The sequence below is a fragment of the Tetrao urogallus genome (genome assembly GCF_951394365.1).
Source record: "Tetrao urogallus genome assembly, chromosome: 3".
NCBI lineage: Eukaryota > Metazoa > Chordata > Aves > Galliformes > Phasianidae > Tetrao > Tetrao urogallus.
In genome coordinates, this window is record NC_136815.1 from 87,274,256 (window position 1) to 87,290,338 (window position 16,083).

The following is a 16,083-nucleotide window of genomic DNA, read 5'->3' on the forward strand; positions in this document are numbered from 1 at the left end:
TAAAAACAGTTTGAACTAAAATCTGAGAAAGTTGTTTGGTTGTGCAGCTTTGCATTCTTCGAAAAGCATCTTATGCAAAAGCAAGCAAGGCCTCTATTAATTTTTACTGTCTTTGTTTTCATTTTAACTCATGTTATAAAAAGCGTATTTTGGTACAGAATGCTGCTTTTGTCCCTGCTGCACAACTTGTGAGTACTCCCAGAGGGATTTTCTTTTCTTGTTTCCCGCAACTGATTAAAACAACTGCTCTCCCCAGCTAAAGAGGGGCATTGCATTCATCTTAATTTTGATAGAAGCTGAGCAAGGTAGAAGGTGTGTTGCATAGGTCACTGTGAAACGAATACCTCCTATTTATTTTGATGGAAGTAATGACAGGTACAGTAACACTGTTTGATAGAGAAAATTCTCAGCTGTAAAACACTAATCACCACCATTAGCTATGCATTTTTGCCTGCTTTGGGCAGGAGCCTGCATGCTGCACTCATAACAGTCTGCACCAGCAGAGGTGACCTGTTGTTATACCACCACTGCCTCACTGTGCTCACATCCACTGTCGGGTCTCTATCAACATTCAGCAAGTGTTGATGGACGTCAGTGGGTGCAGTGTGTTCTGCATGGATTCATTCAACTGTACCCCTTTGCTTCACACACACTTCCATGTCAGATGCCGTTTTGTCGGGCTGCCCCTCTGCTGCCATCTGTCACAGGGCTACAGAATATTGTCAGGAAGATTCAACCTCTGCTGCCATACCACCATCTGCCTCTGATATTGTGGGCCAACGTAATAAAATAGGAGGCATTACTTTCAGAGAAGCCCTGATACGTTCCTTCAGTCAGTAGTTGTCTTACCATAAGCATTTCACTGTGAATTCTTCCATCTGTAGTCTTTTCATCCATCTGTAATCTTTCTACAAAGTTTAGACTCTTGATCTTACTTATATTTAGGAAAGGACTCTAATCTCTTTAAAAATGGATCTAAGGGGACTCAGACCTACTGAAAAATGTACATTTTTGCTGTTGCTTTGCAGAACATGCACTGTGTGCACACAGTACTGTTTGTACCACAGCAACATCTGCTGTTGCTTCTCCTCTTAAGTTACATATAATTTCCAGTCTATATGGTGTTTTTGCAGAATGTTTTAATCATGTTTATGTCTTCACTGTATGTCCAAGAATTCTGGAGCTTGAAATTTGGTGAAATAATTCTGATAATTTGTCAACCTGAATTTGTAAAAGTCGTTTTACCTTCTGCTTTTCTGTCAACTCCTCCTTTCTGAGCTTGTATCCATGAAACATCACTCTGGAATGTTGGGCAGTCTCCTGTATACATTTTTACCAGACAAAATAAACCTTTTATGGGGAAGGTGCTTTTAAGTTTCCAATTGAGGAAAGAGTAAGACTATGATTTATTTAAAAAAAAAAAACAACAAAAGAATTAAATGAGAAGTTCATTAGCCTTCATGTCAGTTGATTAGGATAAAACCCAGACGTAGCACTGTTATCTCCTAAGAAAGCTATCAAGCTATTTTATGGGTTGTAAACATCTTCCATTAACTGTTTTAAAATGGTGCTGCATTTGATTTAGTTTAGGTAGTGCTTGGCCTTCTGAGAAAAAAAATATGTGGGAAAATGTACTTATTGTGTATGTCCAATAAAGGGGAAGAAGTTCTTCCAGACCCGTGCATCTTTAGAAATCAGAAATCTGCAGCATTTGCACACAACTGTACATATGCAACTGTTACTCAAGAGTTTATTTCACTTTATTAAAGAACATGTGTGATAAGTGGCATAGGGCAGCAGCAGTCATGTAAAAGCATAAATTAATTGTAAGATCTGGACTGATCTTCCCTAGAGATGCGGCCTAACATCAACAATTTTGCTTCACTTGCAATTTGTGCTAAATTTATTGAATCTTACCTACCAGTGAGATGTTTTTCCAACTTTGTCTCTATTATTCTCGTAACCTCCAAAACTGAGAAAGTTTCTATGGCATTTATTTAGTCCAATAACGCTCTGAGTCTTAAGTGTTTTAAAAATACCAATTTTCAAAGACTTTCTATGCATTTTTAAATGTTAATTTGTAATGTTGCATGAATTCCATTGTCATTAGAACTGCTTTTTTTTTTCTTTTCTTTTTTTTTTTACTTGAATGTCAATTTGAAGACATTTCACATATAGCTATTTCCCTTCTATTTTCCTTCAAATAGCCATGGATTTTAATCTCAGATAATTGAAAACATCAGGTCACTTACTTAATTGTGTGCTTGGAATTCAAACTCTTTGCTACAGTTCCTTTGCCTTTCACTTGTCTGGATGGGAGGAGATGGTAAATAAAACGAGCAGAGATGTGTAGGTGAATACAGAGTTGTAGATGGTGTAGCTGCAGTACAAACAAAAAGTTGTCACATAACAATGGCAATGATAACGTGCTCAGTGAATAAGGAAGAAGTTTTTTTTTCTGTGAACAAAAGGCCTGATAATGTAATAAAAGACAAAAAATTAAAAATATATCACTTCATATGCAGCTGAAGCATAAGTTGCGCTTATTATTCTAGTACCTTAAAAATAGAAGCGTGGGGAGATATTTAGAGTGGGGTGTTTTGGCTGACCTTGCCTCACATCTTGGTCCTTTGAAAAATGCCCTTGGTCCTTTGAAAAATATTGTTTATGTTGTGAACCTAGATTTGGGGAGCCTCAGCTACACGTAAAGAGGTGTCGTGGCGGCTATCAAGGAAGTATTTGTATCCTCTGACTAAAATGAAGGGATTTTTTCCATACTGTATTTCATTTTCCATAGGTATTTGGAATAGCATGCTCCTTCACTGAAAGACTCTTAGTTTGCTTTTTGATAAGCTGCCTAGTAAGCTGTTTAGAGATGGAAATTTATTTGCAGGTGTCAAAAAGTGATTATGAGCTCTTCATTTCCCACCACCACGCCAAAAAAGAAAATTATTGGAATGACAAGATGTTTGCCATTATCTCCTGAAAATCATTACTGTACTTGTGAAGGTATGTTTTGATGCCAGTTAGGGCTTTTAGGCTTCAATTCAGTAAATATGGTGATAATGGCTCCTTCTATACTTAAACATATGTGTAGCATTGACAGTTTTGGGATGAGCAATCAATCACATATTTTCCAGTTGGAATTTGTTGTTTGCAAAGAAAAAAATCTTTGAAACTTTGCAGTTTTTTTGATGGTTGTGCAAAATATTAAGAACTTTTTGATAGAATGTGTAGTGAATAGAATGATCAGAAGAGCCTTTATTATTTGAGTTGAACTCGCTTGGGTGGTGTTTGTTCAGCTGCATTTGATGTTTGCGTTTATATTAAGAAGTAGCAGAACAAGAAATTTAATAATGTGGTAAAGAAGTCATTGTATCTACTTTATATGCATTTTTAGTCTTCACTTCAAAGTAAATCTGTTCTCCTGAACTAAACTTCTGCCCCTATGTATATATAGTCCAGACCTCCTTATATGGTGACTACATTGATTCAAATCCCTCTTTTCCTGCTGAGGGATCGGAGCACATTTATTGTATTGCTTAGGTTTCCTCTGAAATGATTTCAGTTTGTACCCCCAAAAATCAGTCTGTAGACTGAACAATCACCCAAAAATCACTTCCTGTAGACGGGGAAGGAGTTGTTGGCTATTTCATTTCAGCATTTTGTGGCTGCTTTGAACCACATGTTAATGCGAATACAACCAATGCTACTATGACTTCTGTATGACATCTCTTGGTAGCATGGAGTGTTGTTTGCTATGTTTATAACACATGAAAGGAACTGAGACCCCAGCATTGTTTCTTTTGCCTGGCAGTGAGTAAGGCAGTGAGAAGGAATTTGGTGGAGTTGGCAATTGAGCTGCTGAGGACATGCTTGATTTTCTTTTTGTGGCGTGCCAAAGGAGACAGTGTTTTGTTTCCCTGAGTGCTTTCTCAGTCTTAGCCATCTGATTGATGTAGGTGTCACGAAGCGTACAGCTTTCTTGTTTTAAGTTTGGTCTCAAGCCAAGATTTTGAGATGTGCCCTTTGTTCCAATGCTTGCCCTCACCTCACGTGCTGATGGCACTTGAGGATTTTCGTAAATTGGCATGACTTTTGGATAGGGAAATATGTCTTAAAATGGTAGTATTAGGAACTGCTTTATAATTCTTGCAAATCCTGTAATGAGTGCACAGGTGTGGAGTTACCCTTTGTGTGCTGCAAGCCACGTGTATTTGCACAGGGCTACTGCTGAAGTACACAGACTTCCAGATGGAGATGCTATCATCCTCTTGTATCAGTGCATACCAAAACTGGCATAAGGTTGTGCAGCCTACTTCAAAAATAACCTCCAGGCATTTATTCCACAATCATGTTATGGAGTTACTGACGAACACTCTGCTGAGACAGTGTTCTATGTCCACCTACAGTGATAGATGAAGCAAGAGGGTTGGGAAAAATCCCTTAAAACAGTAGTGTTAGATAAAAGGTGAATAGGAGTTAGTCCGTAAAGTCAAGCTGGTTGAAATTAATCTTTGTGATGTTTGTGAAGTAGTGCTAGAAATGGATTTTTGTCTTCATTTTTCCTTTTTTCTTTTTTTAATAATTTCTGATTCAGTATCTGAGATTCTGGTAATATTAGGAGGAAATGTGGATCATCCAGATTGAGAGGGCAGAGACTTGCATCTCAGCCTTTTCTTACTTCCCTTGAAGATTTAACACCATCTCTGCTTCCAGATTTGTCTATGATTCTACTACAGTGCTTTCTGTGAGTGATGGGATGCTTCGAAATCTGCATAAAGGAGACACTTCACACCTGCCATTCCCATAAGTGCTTAATTTCACATAATGAGATGAGTAGTCTTCTTTGTCACCTGTCAAAATGAGTCTATCTCAAAGTATACCATATGCCATCTGTGGACTTTGTCTCCATTATTAATTCAGAACGATTTAGTGATACGCCAGCCATTGAGATGGAGTCTGCATGGTGGCAGCGTCTTCAAATGCTTAAGGAATACCAAGTGTGCCACGAGTAGCAACAGTATTTCTTTGCTCTTTTGCTTTGATTTTTCGTGTCAGCTCAGTGTTTATGTTCCTTAACCTCACTGAAGCTGATACCATACAGCTGGCTTCCTCAAACGTGCCCTGACGCAGCACACAGATACGTATTACAGTAAACTTACTGAATCCTTTTTCTTTTTTCCCATATTGTTCTTCATTTTTCTCCAGCGTTTTGTGAGCGTTTTGTGTAAGCTGAAGTTCTCAAAAAGCTGTAGTGCAGGCTGATTTGAAACACATTTTGAAAGGAAACAATGCTCAGACATTCTTCAGCAAATAAAAGGGCATCGTGATTTCAGGAATTAAAGGACTGTAGGGCGTGCATTTGCCTTGTTTCTAGTATTTTAGTTATTTTCATGGATTGTTGCCTTTGAAGGTGATTAAAATATATTGATTTGACTAAGAGAAATGAAAACTGTGGCATACATTTAAATAAACAAATAGTTGAGGCTCTGACTTCTTGTTGTCATGCATTTTGTAGTGTTTTGTGGTTGGTGGACCGTGCAACTGTCCCTTGCTGTAATTACATGGTTGTCTATGTGTAAACTGTGTTTGTCTTGCTGGCACTGAAGCTGGAAGAAATCTAAGCTATTAAGAGAAAGGGGAGCAGAGTGGTTGCATCTGGTCTTCTGAGGAAGGAGGGGGAAAAAAAGCTGTCTTATGGCTTCCTTTGTTATATTGATAAATGCTTATTTGTCTTACAGAGGCTGTGCATACATCTTTGTTTAACTTGTGTATTCCAGATTGTTCTTTATCTCTGGGGTTTTCAAATACAGCTTATTGCCTTGAAATTACTTCTTAAAACCCAGCGTAATGTAACTGTTTCAGTGATGAATTCACCTCAGAATTAATGTTTCTGAATAATGTGAGATTAGAAAGGAATGAATAATCTCTGCTGTATTTTGAATTAAGTTGCATCATTTTGTCTAGTCTAAAGTTTAAGATCTCAGACTCAGTGGCTACTAATGGAAATGAATGAGTGGTGATGTGTTTGTTGTAAACTGGTAGAATGATTTGGCTTAATAAATGTCAGACAAGAACCCATCTTAATCTTGTTGAAGTTTTTATGTTGTATTTGTAAATCTTGAGTGCTCTTAAAATCTTCATTAAATATTGTATTGGGAACTTTGATAAACAATAAAGGTTTGCTTTAAGATAGTGTAGAAAGGAGCATTTGTGGTGGTGGAAATGAAACTGCTCTTCATAACGTTACTGGAAGGAAATGTTTTGAAAAACATGGCAGAAAGAACTGCTTTACTTACGCAAGATTCACTTCATCAGAACTGGTTATTTTGTGCACGCTGCTAATGCTTTGCTGGATTTAATGATTTGTGCATAAAAATTCATGTTGGTGAAAGGGGTTAACATTAAATAGCACTTTGCTTGACCAGTTAATGCTGTGGATATTAGCTGTACATTAAGTAAGATGTGTTCATACGAATGTTTATCTTCCTTTTTAGATAGCATAAAAACGAAGAACATTGAAATGCAGACAGATCCTCTCTGTTTTGTGTTGAGTGTCAGGTTGTCTGTCAATTACTTGCAATGTCACTTCATAGTAGACCTTTGGAGCTGAGTTTTATTTCAGGTGGATTACCAGCAGAAAATCAAAATCACCATTAACGGAGCTGTTTGTTCAAAGACCAGATATTATGCGTATGGAGTGAGAATTTTAGCTGTCAAAGTACGTTTTAGGGCATTGGGGTAGAAGCTGATGCCAAAAATACAGCTCACAGCAAATTGTGCCATCTTCTCTTAGTGTCTGTGCTTACACTGAAAACCAAACACGATCTTCTTTTCCTAGTTATTTGTGTTATAATAAGTGAAGATCTACCAACTGTGCTTCTGGTTAGTTCAAATGAACAACCAACCCCCTTTGTTTTCTTTGCTAGTTATCACGCTCACTGTGCTCTGCAACATCATCTGCATACTTGTCAGCAAGACTGCTTGCTTTATTGGGCTTTGGCATTTGTTTAACAAAGTTTCATGAGGAAAATGAGGAAAAGGAGGAAGAGAAAAATGAAGCAAAGGAGAAGTATTGGATATATTATTCCACCTTGCAATAAAACTGCACGGGACTGTTGGTTTTGTGTTTCTGTGCTATTCTGAATTGAGGAAATGATAAAATCGCTTCTATCCAGTCTCTGAATTTAATTAATTTAGTCATGTTAAATGAAAAGGAGATTCAGAAGAACTTAAATTCTGCAATATCAATCTTGCCATTATGGTTTTGAATGTTTGATACTATTTTTGCCGTGAAACTTAAATCAGTTAGTTCGATATCTTCAGAAGAAAGAAGTTGATAGTAGTTGCCTAGAAGTTCAGGTTTTGATTATAACCTTCCATTATTTTTTTTCACTGTAGCCTACTAAAGCAGGTGCTTTTGAGGTATTGTATGTGATCATTTTAAATAGAGGGAAACAACAAGGAAGCTTCCTGGTACTGATGTGTCTCAGTGCACTGGCACTACGATGTGGTGTGCCATCCATTTTGTGACTTCCTTCTCAACAGAAGCCATCAGTTCTTTTGTTTGACTAGGTTACTAGTGATCTGTGGTTCTGATCCAGGTTTCTGAAGACAAAATTTGGAGCAATAGTCCTATGTGCCTATTGTACGTGTGTGCCTCTATTTACATTTTAACTGTTTGTCGAGGTTTTGTTAGACATACGATTGAGATGGAAAGTTATTTCGTGCAGCACTATGCTATTGCAGTAGCTCACCTGGTTAGGGAACTTCTTTGTGTGTTTCTAATGTGTATTGCAAAGAGGAATATTAATTTACCTCAGGAAGAAAATATTTCATTAGTGTAGTGCTTAATGACAAGAAATTAGAGAGCCCCTTGGAGAAAATGAGAAAGGTATGTATTTTCTTGCAGATCAGAATTAATCATTTCACAAGAAATTAACATTAACTGTTTGGTCAGCTGGTCATTAAGCCATTGCTCCAGCACTTAATTAAGTGTACATTTTACCTTAAAGTGAATCAATTTACTGAAGCTGGACAAACAGCCCTCTGAAGCTACAGCAAGTCTCTCCGTAATTGTAGCAATGGCTTTAAGAGTTGCCATCTTCTTAAAAACAGAACTGTTTATTTACTGCTTGTGTCCAACCACACACCTCACATCAGTTCAGGTGGGAACTGAAGGTCCTCAATATTTTGAAGAAATCAGTGTCATGATGTTAATGGCCACGTCTGACTGGATCAGCTGCATTTTGGAGATGCAAGAATGGAGCCTTTAGCGTTGTACTTGGGCTCACAGTGCCAGAGAAGCCAAGTAATAATCAGCCTTACATAAAGCAGAAAAAGTGCCTTTGTTTAACCCAGTATAAAGTCAGTCCCATTTTAATGCTGGAATGCAGGCTGGAATAAGGATGCCAATTTGCTTATCATTAAGTGTTTCAAGAACCTAGGTTCAGATATCTGTACTGAGAATTACTGTTTTTATCGGATTAAATACATAAATAGTCCTCTGCAAGTAGGTTCTTTCTTTTCAGCAGACCTCGACTGGAGTATTGGTCTGTGAAATACAGTATTGCTTAATGTTATTGTCTGGATGTCACTTTTTTTACAAGAACTTCTCTTAGCTTGTCTGCATTTTGAATAGAGGAAGATATGACAAATTTCTGAAGGGATGTGGTTTGGCTTGATCTGGTTTTTAAGATATTAGCTTAATAATCACGGGGGGGAAATTAACTAGCTAGGATTGTCTGTTTTGTGAGATGAGAAGCAGCAGAAAAATCCTACAGCTAGAGGAACAGCTGGTAACAGATAGGGCAGAGCAAATGGCTCTCACTAATACTTCTATCAGCACGTCATGGCTTGTAGCCTAGTTTCTGAGGGTGGCTTAAGCTGATACCCATCCTTTGTTTGATAATGTTGTCAGTGTTTTTCCTTTATGGCAAAATAAATTTTTGCTCTTTGTCTTTTTGTCTTGCAACCCATAAGATTTGATGTAAAGGTTCAAATTACATCAGTTGGAGCTGTGTGCAGCAGTAGTCCTTTGTCCTTGCAGGCTGTTTAGGACAGGTGTGTATGTCATGTCATTACCTGGGACAGAGGTTGCCACTCAGCTTGTCCAGCATCCAGCTTCTTTATGTGCCTTCATTACAGGGGGAGGCATTGCATGGGGAGGTGTGTCATACATCCTATATCTTGGATTTTCACAATCCCATTCCTTGGGGGCCAAAAGGGAAGCGTGAGGGGCTCCCTGTTCAGATCTTAACAAAACCGTTGCAGGCTGTCCATTCTCAGTCATGTCGTCATGGCCATGTCTCCATCACTAGATCACAGCTGTTATTGGATTTCACTATAGAGGGTTTATGAAGTGGACCACAGTCACTTGGTTTTTGGCCAGGCTGGGGGTAGCACCACTGGGCTTCTGGATGGCAGCTGCCAGCAGAGAGCCCTCACCACACATCTCACACTAACATCTGCCACAAGGGAAAGAAGTTTTGAGGGAGTGCCTTTTTGTCTCATTTCCATATGGACAAGCATTTCACTGGACTTTGCATTTGGCAGAGGCCAAAATTTTTTTTTTAGAAAGCATTTGCTCATACCACTGTAACTTGAACATGAGTAGGAATTCAGACTGGACTTCTGCCTGCTTTGGAGGAAAGATACATGTAGATGCATGGATATTGATATTTATTGGTTCTGATTCTCTATGGGTCTGTGTGGTGTCATTACAAACACCAAGACTGACTTTCTGGTTAAATGGTTAAGTTCTTAGATTGTAGATGCTGGGATGAAATACAGTGACTGGATAAAAACCTTGTTGGCTTTGTGTTCGGATGTACTCTAGCTGCTAAGAACTGGAAAAAAATTATTTCCTACATCATCAGTATCCCACAGGATCTCTCACACTCATTGTTAGATTCCAAATCTAGGCAATGTCAGCTTAAAGTAAATTGCAATACTTTTTTTTTTTTTCCTACATGGAATGTCTTCATGTAGGTACTAGTAGATTCCATTGGAGGGGAGGGGAGAGGTGCAAGGCAATCAGCTGCTTCAGTCATGAAAAAAGACAGAAATTTTCTTTCACAGTCTTATGATTTCAAAAAGTCTTTCCTTTATTATTTCCAGATGGAAATAAAATTAAATATTGCATTTTTTCCTACTAGCTGAAGTGTGTAATTATATCTAGTAATGCAAAACACTTTATTTGAAAAATGTGTATGTGTAACAACAGGAAACAGATGTTAAGTGTAGGATGTTGAGACACTGTAAAGTGCAATTATACATGATGTCCTTCAAGCTCTCCCTGGGATATTAACTAATAGTTTTATTAAGTGATGAAATCTAGTATTCTGTGTATAATCTGTGGTGCAGGAGAATGTGTCAGGATTCACTGGGTATGACTGTTCAATACGTAGCGGTATTTAATCATACTCTGTTGTGAACTACTTCAGTGTAATTTTGGGTGTAGGGAGGATAAGTGGTAAGACTAGAATGATCTTACCTAACAATTGTGGGGTACAATGTTTCATTTATAACAGTGCTTAAGAAATTTGGAAGATTGGTTTATTCAGATGTCTCAAACTGCTCATTCTGAGTCTCTGGTTGCAACTGACAAGTTATGAGACAAGCAGTGGCGGTACTTAGAAAGCCAATGAGAAGTGCACAGTGTCTCATCAGGTGTTTCTGTCTTTTGTTCAGTTTGTGCACTGCTGAATCTACCAAGTTAATAGTTATGCTCTTGGAAAACCAGTTTATCAGTAGGGCCTTTAATTCAGGTCTATGCCTAAAATGCAAGAACACACTCAGTAGAACATCACTGCTTAAAGTGCTTGTAGTTTGTGTTGTGTAGCTGTAGGTGCAATAGGAAGACATCTACAGTCTTCTGTTGTGTAGAAAAAGCTTTGCAATCCAGAATGTGCTTAAAACCTGTGGCCACAGTAACTAAACTATATGAGGGCTCCTGGATATGTAGCAAGTGTTGCACATGCATTTCTGATACACAGGACAAGGAATTTTCCTTCTAAATAATGCGTTTTCTTTGATCATAAGGAACCAGTGTGCATCTTTCTGAAACAAAACAGTGCATAGAATTGTCAAAACATTTCACTTAGTGCATGAGTGACCATCCTGGCAGTTTTACCTTTAGGATTTTTACATTTTTGATGCATACGGGGTCTTGGAGTTACTGTTGAAATTTTCTGTTATTAACGCTGGACATTTTGTGTCCTGGACACTAATACAGAACCAAGTGAAATGATTTTCAATGAGAGCAGTCTTAATCCTACAGGATATACACGACAGTGATTGCAAGAGTTGCAGAAGCTATATGATTAGTTATTTAATGGGAGAAAAGGAAAAGAAGCAGTTTTGTCTGAGGTTGCATTTAAACATGACTGTTGAATACATGTTGGTTTGACTTTTACAGGAAGTGTTACTAGAAGTTCCCTCTTGGCACGTAACACTGAGCTAGATCAAATGTGAGAAAATCAGGTTTGTGCGAGTTGTTGTAAGACAAGCAGCTAGTGGGTTGGGATCATTCCTCAGCTTGTCCTCTGGATAGGAGAACACACTTCCATTTTCAGGATTTGTTTTTCGCTTTTCCTATTTTGCAGCAAAATTTTAATTTTTCTAAGGCAAAGAAGAGAGGAAGAGCATGAATTGAGACACTTCTTTAAAAAAGCACATAGAAAAATTCCTCATTTCTGGCTTTAAAAACCAACAAAATGAAATGTGTAGTAAGACAAGGCAGTTTCTTATTCTTTACTATTCACAGTGTCTGTGATGTAGGTAAATCCAAGTTATTTATACTCTCTTACTTCCTGCTGTCCTACAATATGTTGCTAGTTTTGCAGCAACATAAAAGCTGCTACTATCGTAGGGAAAAAAAAGCAATCTGTGTTATAAGGTTAAAAAAAGAGAATGAAAAATGTGTTGTTTAGTACGAATGCAGAGGAACTATAGGAAAAAGAATTCTTAAATTTTTGAGCATAATATTCCCAAATCTTGTTTGGAATAGATACCCGTTGCTTTCCTATCAAATGATCCTCAGCCTTACAAAAGCTGAGATCAAATAATGCTTTTGTAGCTAGAAATCCTAAGAAGTAGTTGATGATTTTCAAAGAGAATTCATGAAGTGAATCATGTAACAGAGAGGCTGTTACTCAGAAGCTGCCAAATTTGAGAGGAGTGAGAATTAATTCTACGTTGTAGAGTTACTTTTTTCAGATTCAGAACCATATTATGAAATTTGAATTTCATTGTTTTCTTGCATCTTAAATGTGGTTTTGAGGACCGAGTGAAGTGTTTTGAATTAAGAGTCAAGCAGTAGTGGTATGATAGATGACTTGATTCCAGTCCTTCTGCTATTTCTGGTATTTTAGATACTACTGATAAGCAAAAACATCACAGTTGACTGGTAGAAAGCTTTTTATTAACTTTTATAGAATTTTCTAAAGCTTAAAAAAGCCAAAAGAAAAAGTTTCTCATTTTATGATGTTATGTTACAAAACTTGTTCTGTGCTGTTTTGTTTGAACAGTATATTCTAGCTGAATGTCTAATATCAAGGCGAAAAGCAAATGGTTCATTTAAATTGGATGTGTAAAATTTGTGGATGCCTGGTGGCCTGTTCTTCACCTCTGGCTTCCATTGCGAGCCAGCTGCACACACCTTGCTCTGCATCAAATCATGCACCCTCCACTACTGATGTAAGTTTTACTTTAATATTTAGTTTACATGTCTGGGTTAGAGTAGGCATTCCATTGAATAATAACTGCTCCTCATAAGCACTTCTGTAATAGGATCCTAAGCAGAAACCCTGGAAGCAGCTTTCTGAAAGTGATTTGAGAGGTTTTAGGTTTTGTACATGTGTTTGTCAAATGAAAGGCGTGTGTTGAGAGAGTAGTTGTTTATGCTCTAAAAGTCAGTGCTTTTAGGAGGAAGGTACCTGAAGGAGAAAAGGCACAAGGGAGCTTAGCTTCTCTTTGAACAATTCAGGCCAACCTTATATCAGTACTGAAGAAAAGTCTAGGTGCATGGCAGTATTGCTGATCAATGAGCTGGAAAGGATTTGTAAATACTTGCAACTTAACAACTAAACCCGGCGGTGGTATTTGTTATCAAACAGAACATCTGCTCTGCCAAAGAAAGGAGAAATGGTCTGAGTGAGCCTGGCTGACTGTACTGCACACACACGGCACGGGAGCAGGCAGTGCAGCGCTTGACCCCAGGCTGCATCCTGCACACTTACTGTGCAGGAAGAAAGTGAACACCTTCATAGAAGTTTGCTTCTTTGTTGTGTGCATAATAATGTGGGGATTTTTTTGTCCAAGTGTACTTGTTTTTTTGCAGGGTAAAGTTTAACAGGCTGTATTTTTACAACTGTCTAGATGCAGCTCTATCTCAGCATTTAAAATATTTAAACTTCCTTGCTAGATTTGATGTCATTAATTTTGTAAATGGTAAAAATGAAAGAAAGATTACTGCAGCGCTCTGTTCCCCATCTGATGTTCTGCCACCACACCAGCTGTCTGTCTGGAGTTAGGTTTGGTTTTGGTTTTGAGGTTTGTTGGCATATTCTTTTACCTTTGTTTTGTGTTTGTCTTTTTGTACGTGATGTATCATATCCTCTGCCTCTCTTCAAGCCATTCCTTTGCTTTTAGCAGCCCCATGATGAGTTCTGTCCTTTCTATACCCAAGTGCTTTTAATTCCCACATCTGTAATAACACAGTTAAGACATTTCAGACTAGTTTTGGAGCAGACTTGCAAAAGATCAGATGTACTTCAATTAGCAAATTGCCAGCTCTAAGGGTACTCCGATTAGAGACATTCAGGTATTGGTATATGCGAACTCTTTTGACTCTGACAAGAAAGCAGCTAAATCTTGTAATCTTCTGAAATTAAAAACAGCCCCTGTCTGAAAGCACATTATTTAGCAATAATTTTCTTCTGAAGTTTTCTCTTAAACGAAAATAACCAATACTACTTAGGGGGTGTCAGGCCTATCTCAAAGGAAATACAATACCGTGGCTTTCTTCTTTCTTTTAAAACAAAACTACTTCCATATGTTTTCACCTGTCCCTACTCTACAGCTGGGCCACTGCAACTTAGTGTTGTTTGGAAGCATCAGTGCCGGTATTTACCTTGGATGAGTAAAGGTTTATATATTGGTTTCAGAATACTTGAAAACTTTTCTTTTGTTTTTCCTTTCTTTTTGAATAACTCTTAGGAAATGGCAAAGATTCTCAATCATCCCAGAGTGTATGCTTTTCTGCACATACCAGTCCAGTCCGCTTCTGACAGTGTGCTCATGGACATGAAAAGAGAATACTGCGTGGCAGACTTCAGACGAGTAGTGGATTTCCTTAAAGAAAAGTAAGTCTATTAATATTTCAGGAAAATAACTGTAGTCTGGGGGTCTATTTTGGTAGTTGTTGCTGGGTTGTTGTTTTCTTCTTTATTTTTTGCAACGTCAGGAACATGTGGTTGAAAACAGTTACTTGCAACTTCTTTATTGTTGCAAGTAACTGGAGGAAGGTATGAAAATGAACGAGCTTCTTTAAGCTTCAGAGTCTTTGATTGTGAGCCCCTTTATGTGGTTTGCTCCTTTGCTTAAGAATCTTAAATCTCTACATGGCATGCTTTTAATTTGTCAATGTATTTTTTAATCTTTTCCAAATAATACATTCTTAGATTTTTTTTTTTTTAATTATTCTTCAAGTACTGCGTACAGACTGCTTGAAGTTAAAATTATTGAAGTCTTATTTAATGTGGCTTTTAAGCATTGCCTGCTTTGTATATTGGAGATAATTCAACTCCAGCTAATATGAATTAGTGTTATTTGTTTTTAAGTAAATATTTTACATCCTTTAGCTGGTGTACATTTACATCAGTATAGTAATACTTTCATCTTGCTTATGGAATTGATGATTTATGGGATGATTTAAAAATTATCTTCCTTAAGAATAATTAAAGAAATAAGTATGTATAATAATGTACTTATGCCAACTTGAAGACAAGTTACATTTGCCTGTGAGAGTCTTATGACCTCGTTTGGTTACTATTTTTCAGTCTTAGTTTGTGCGTGTTTATTTTAATGATGTAAGGGGGGAGTTGTACCTTTGACTCCAAAATTGCATTAAAGTCCTTGCGCATAACGTAATTGTTTTTTCATAATCATATTTATGATCAATTTTTTATGATCACTGAAAAATCTAGCAGTCTAGATATGTGAAGAGCTGCATGGGAATTGTTGTTTGCTTTTCTTTCTTACACATCACAATGGAACAGTGTATTTTGCAAACTTTGTGTAAGTTATAGGATGTTCCTGTGCATTTATATGAATATACATATGATGTTTCCTGTACATCCTCCATCCCTGGAGGTGGTAAAGGCCAGGCTGGATGAGGCCCTGGGCAATCTAATCCAGTACTTGATGTAGTAAGCTAGCAACCCTGGCAGTGGCAGTGGGTTGGAACTTGATAATGCCTGAGGTTCCTTCCAACCCAAGCCATCCTGTGGTTTGGGATGAGTAACTGAAATGGAGCTGATTATAAAAACATGGGTTCACTATTTATTATCTTTATATATTTGTTGGACATTAATTTCCCACCCTAAACAATGCACATGATTCTTCATACTAATTTTTCATGTGGCTTTTGGTCAATTTTCTTTTTAATTAACATCTGCATTGTATTCCCATGCATTGTAAGTGAGAAGCCTGTCAGTTTATGTCTTCGTTGACTTGAAGCAGATTCATTATTCTCTTCAGTAGTTCTGACATTGGCAGCTCTTATTGTAACAGCAGCTGGATTTTCGATAACCTATTATAGCTGGCACGTCTTAGGGCATATGGGAATTTATTATATCATTCTGCTCTTGCACACAGAAAACGGTGAATTACTTAATATCCAAATTCAAAACAGCTGGTCCTTGAATGTAAAGAAATGTATGACATGTCTTTATCCACAGGTTTTTTGTAGTAAACTTTACAAGGAAAAAATAATTGTCTTGATGTCTTATTTTTTTGAATAACAGTAAACTTTATTTATCCTGCTCATTAGGAAGCTACCAAAATATCTAGTAGTTC

General features: G+C 37.5%; 1 protein-coding gene across 1 annotated transcript in view; it reads left to right on the forward strand.

Moving 5' to 3' along the window:
* Positions 1-16,083, forward strand: part of CDKAL1 (CDKAL1 threonylcarbamoyladenosine tRNA methylthiotransferase) — a gene marked incomplete at its 5' end in the record, with an annotated part of 370,841 nt that overhangs the window by 225,399 nt on the left and 129,359 nt on the right. Inside the window, one exon of the mRNA XM_079533182.1 lies at positions 14,224-14,369. Coding sequence (XP_079389308.1) covers positions 14,224-14,369 — 146 coding nt within the window. The remainder of the gene's footprint in view (positions 1-14,223; positions 14,370-16,083) is intronic.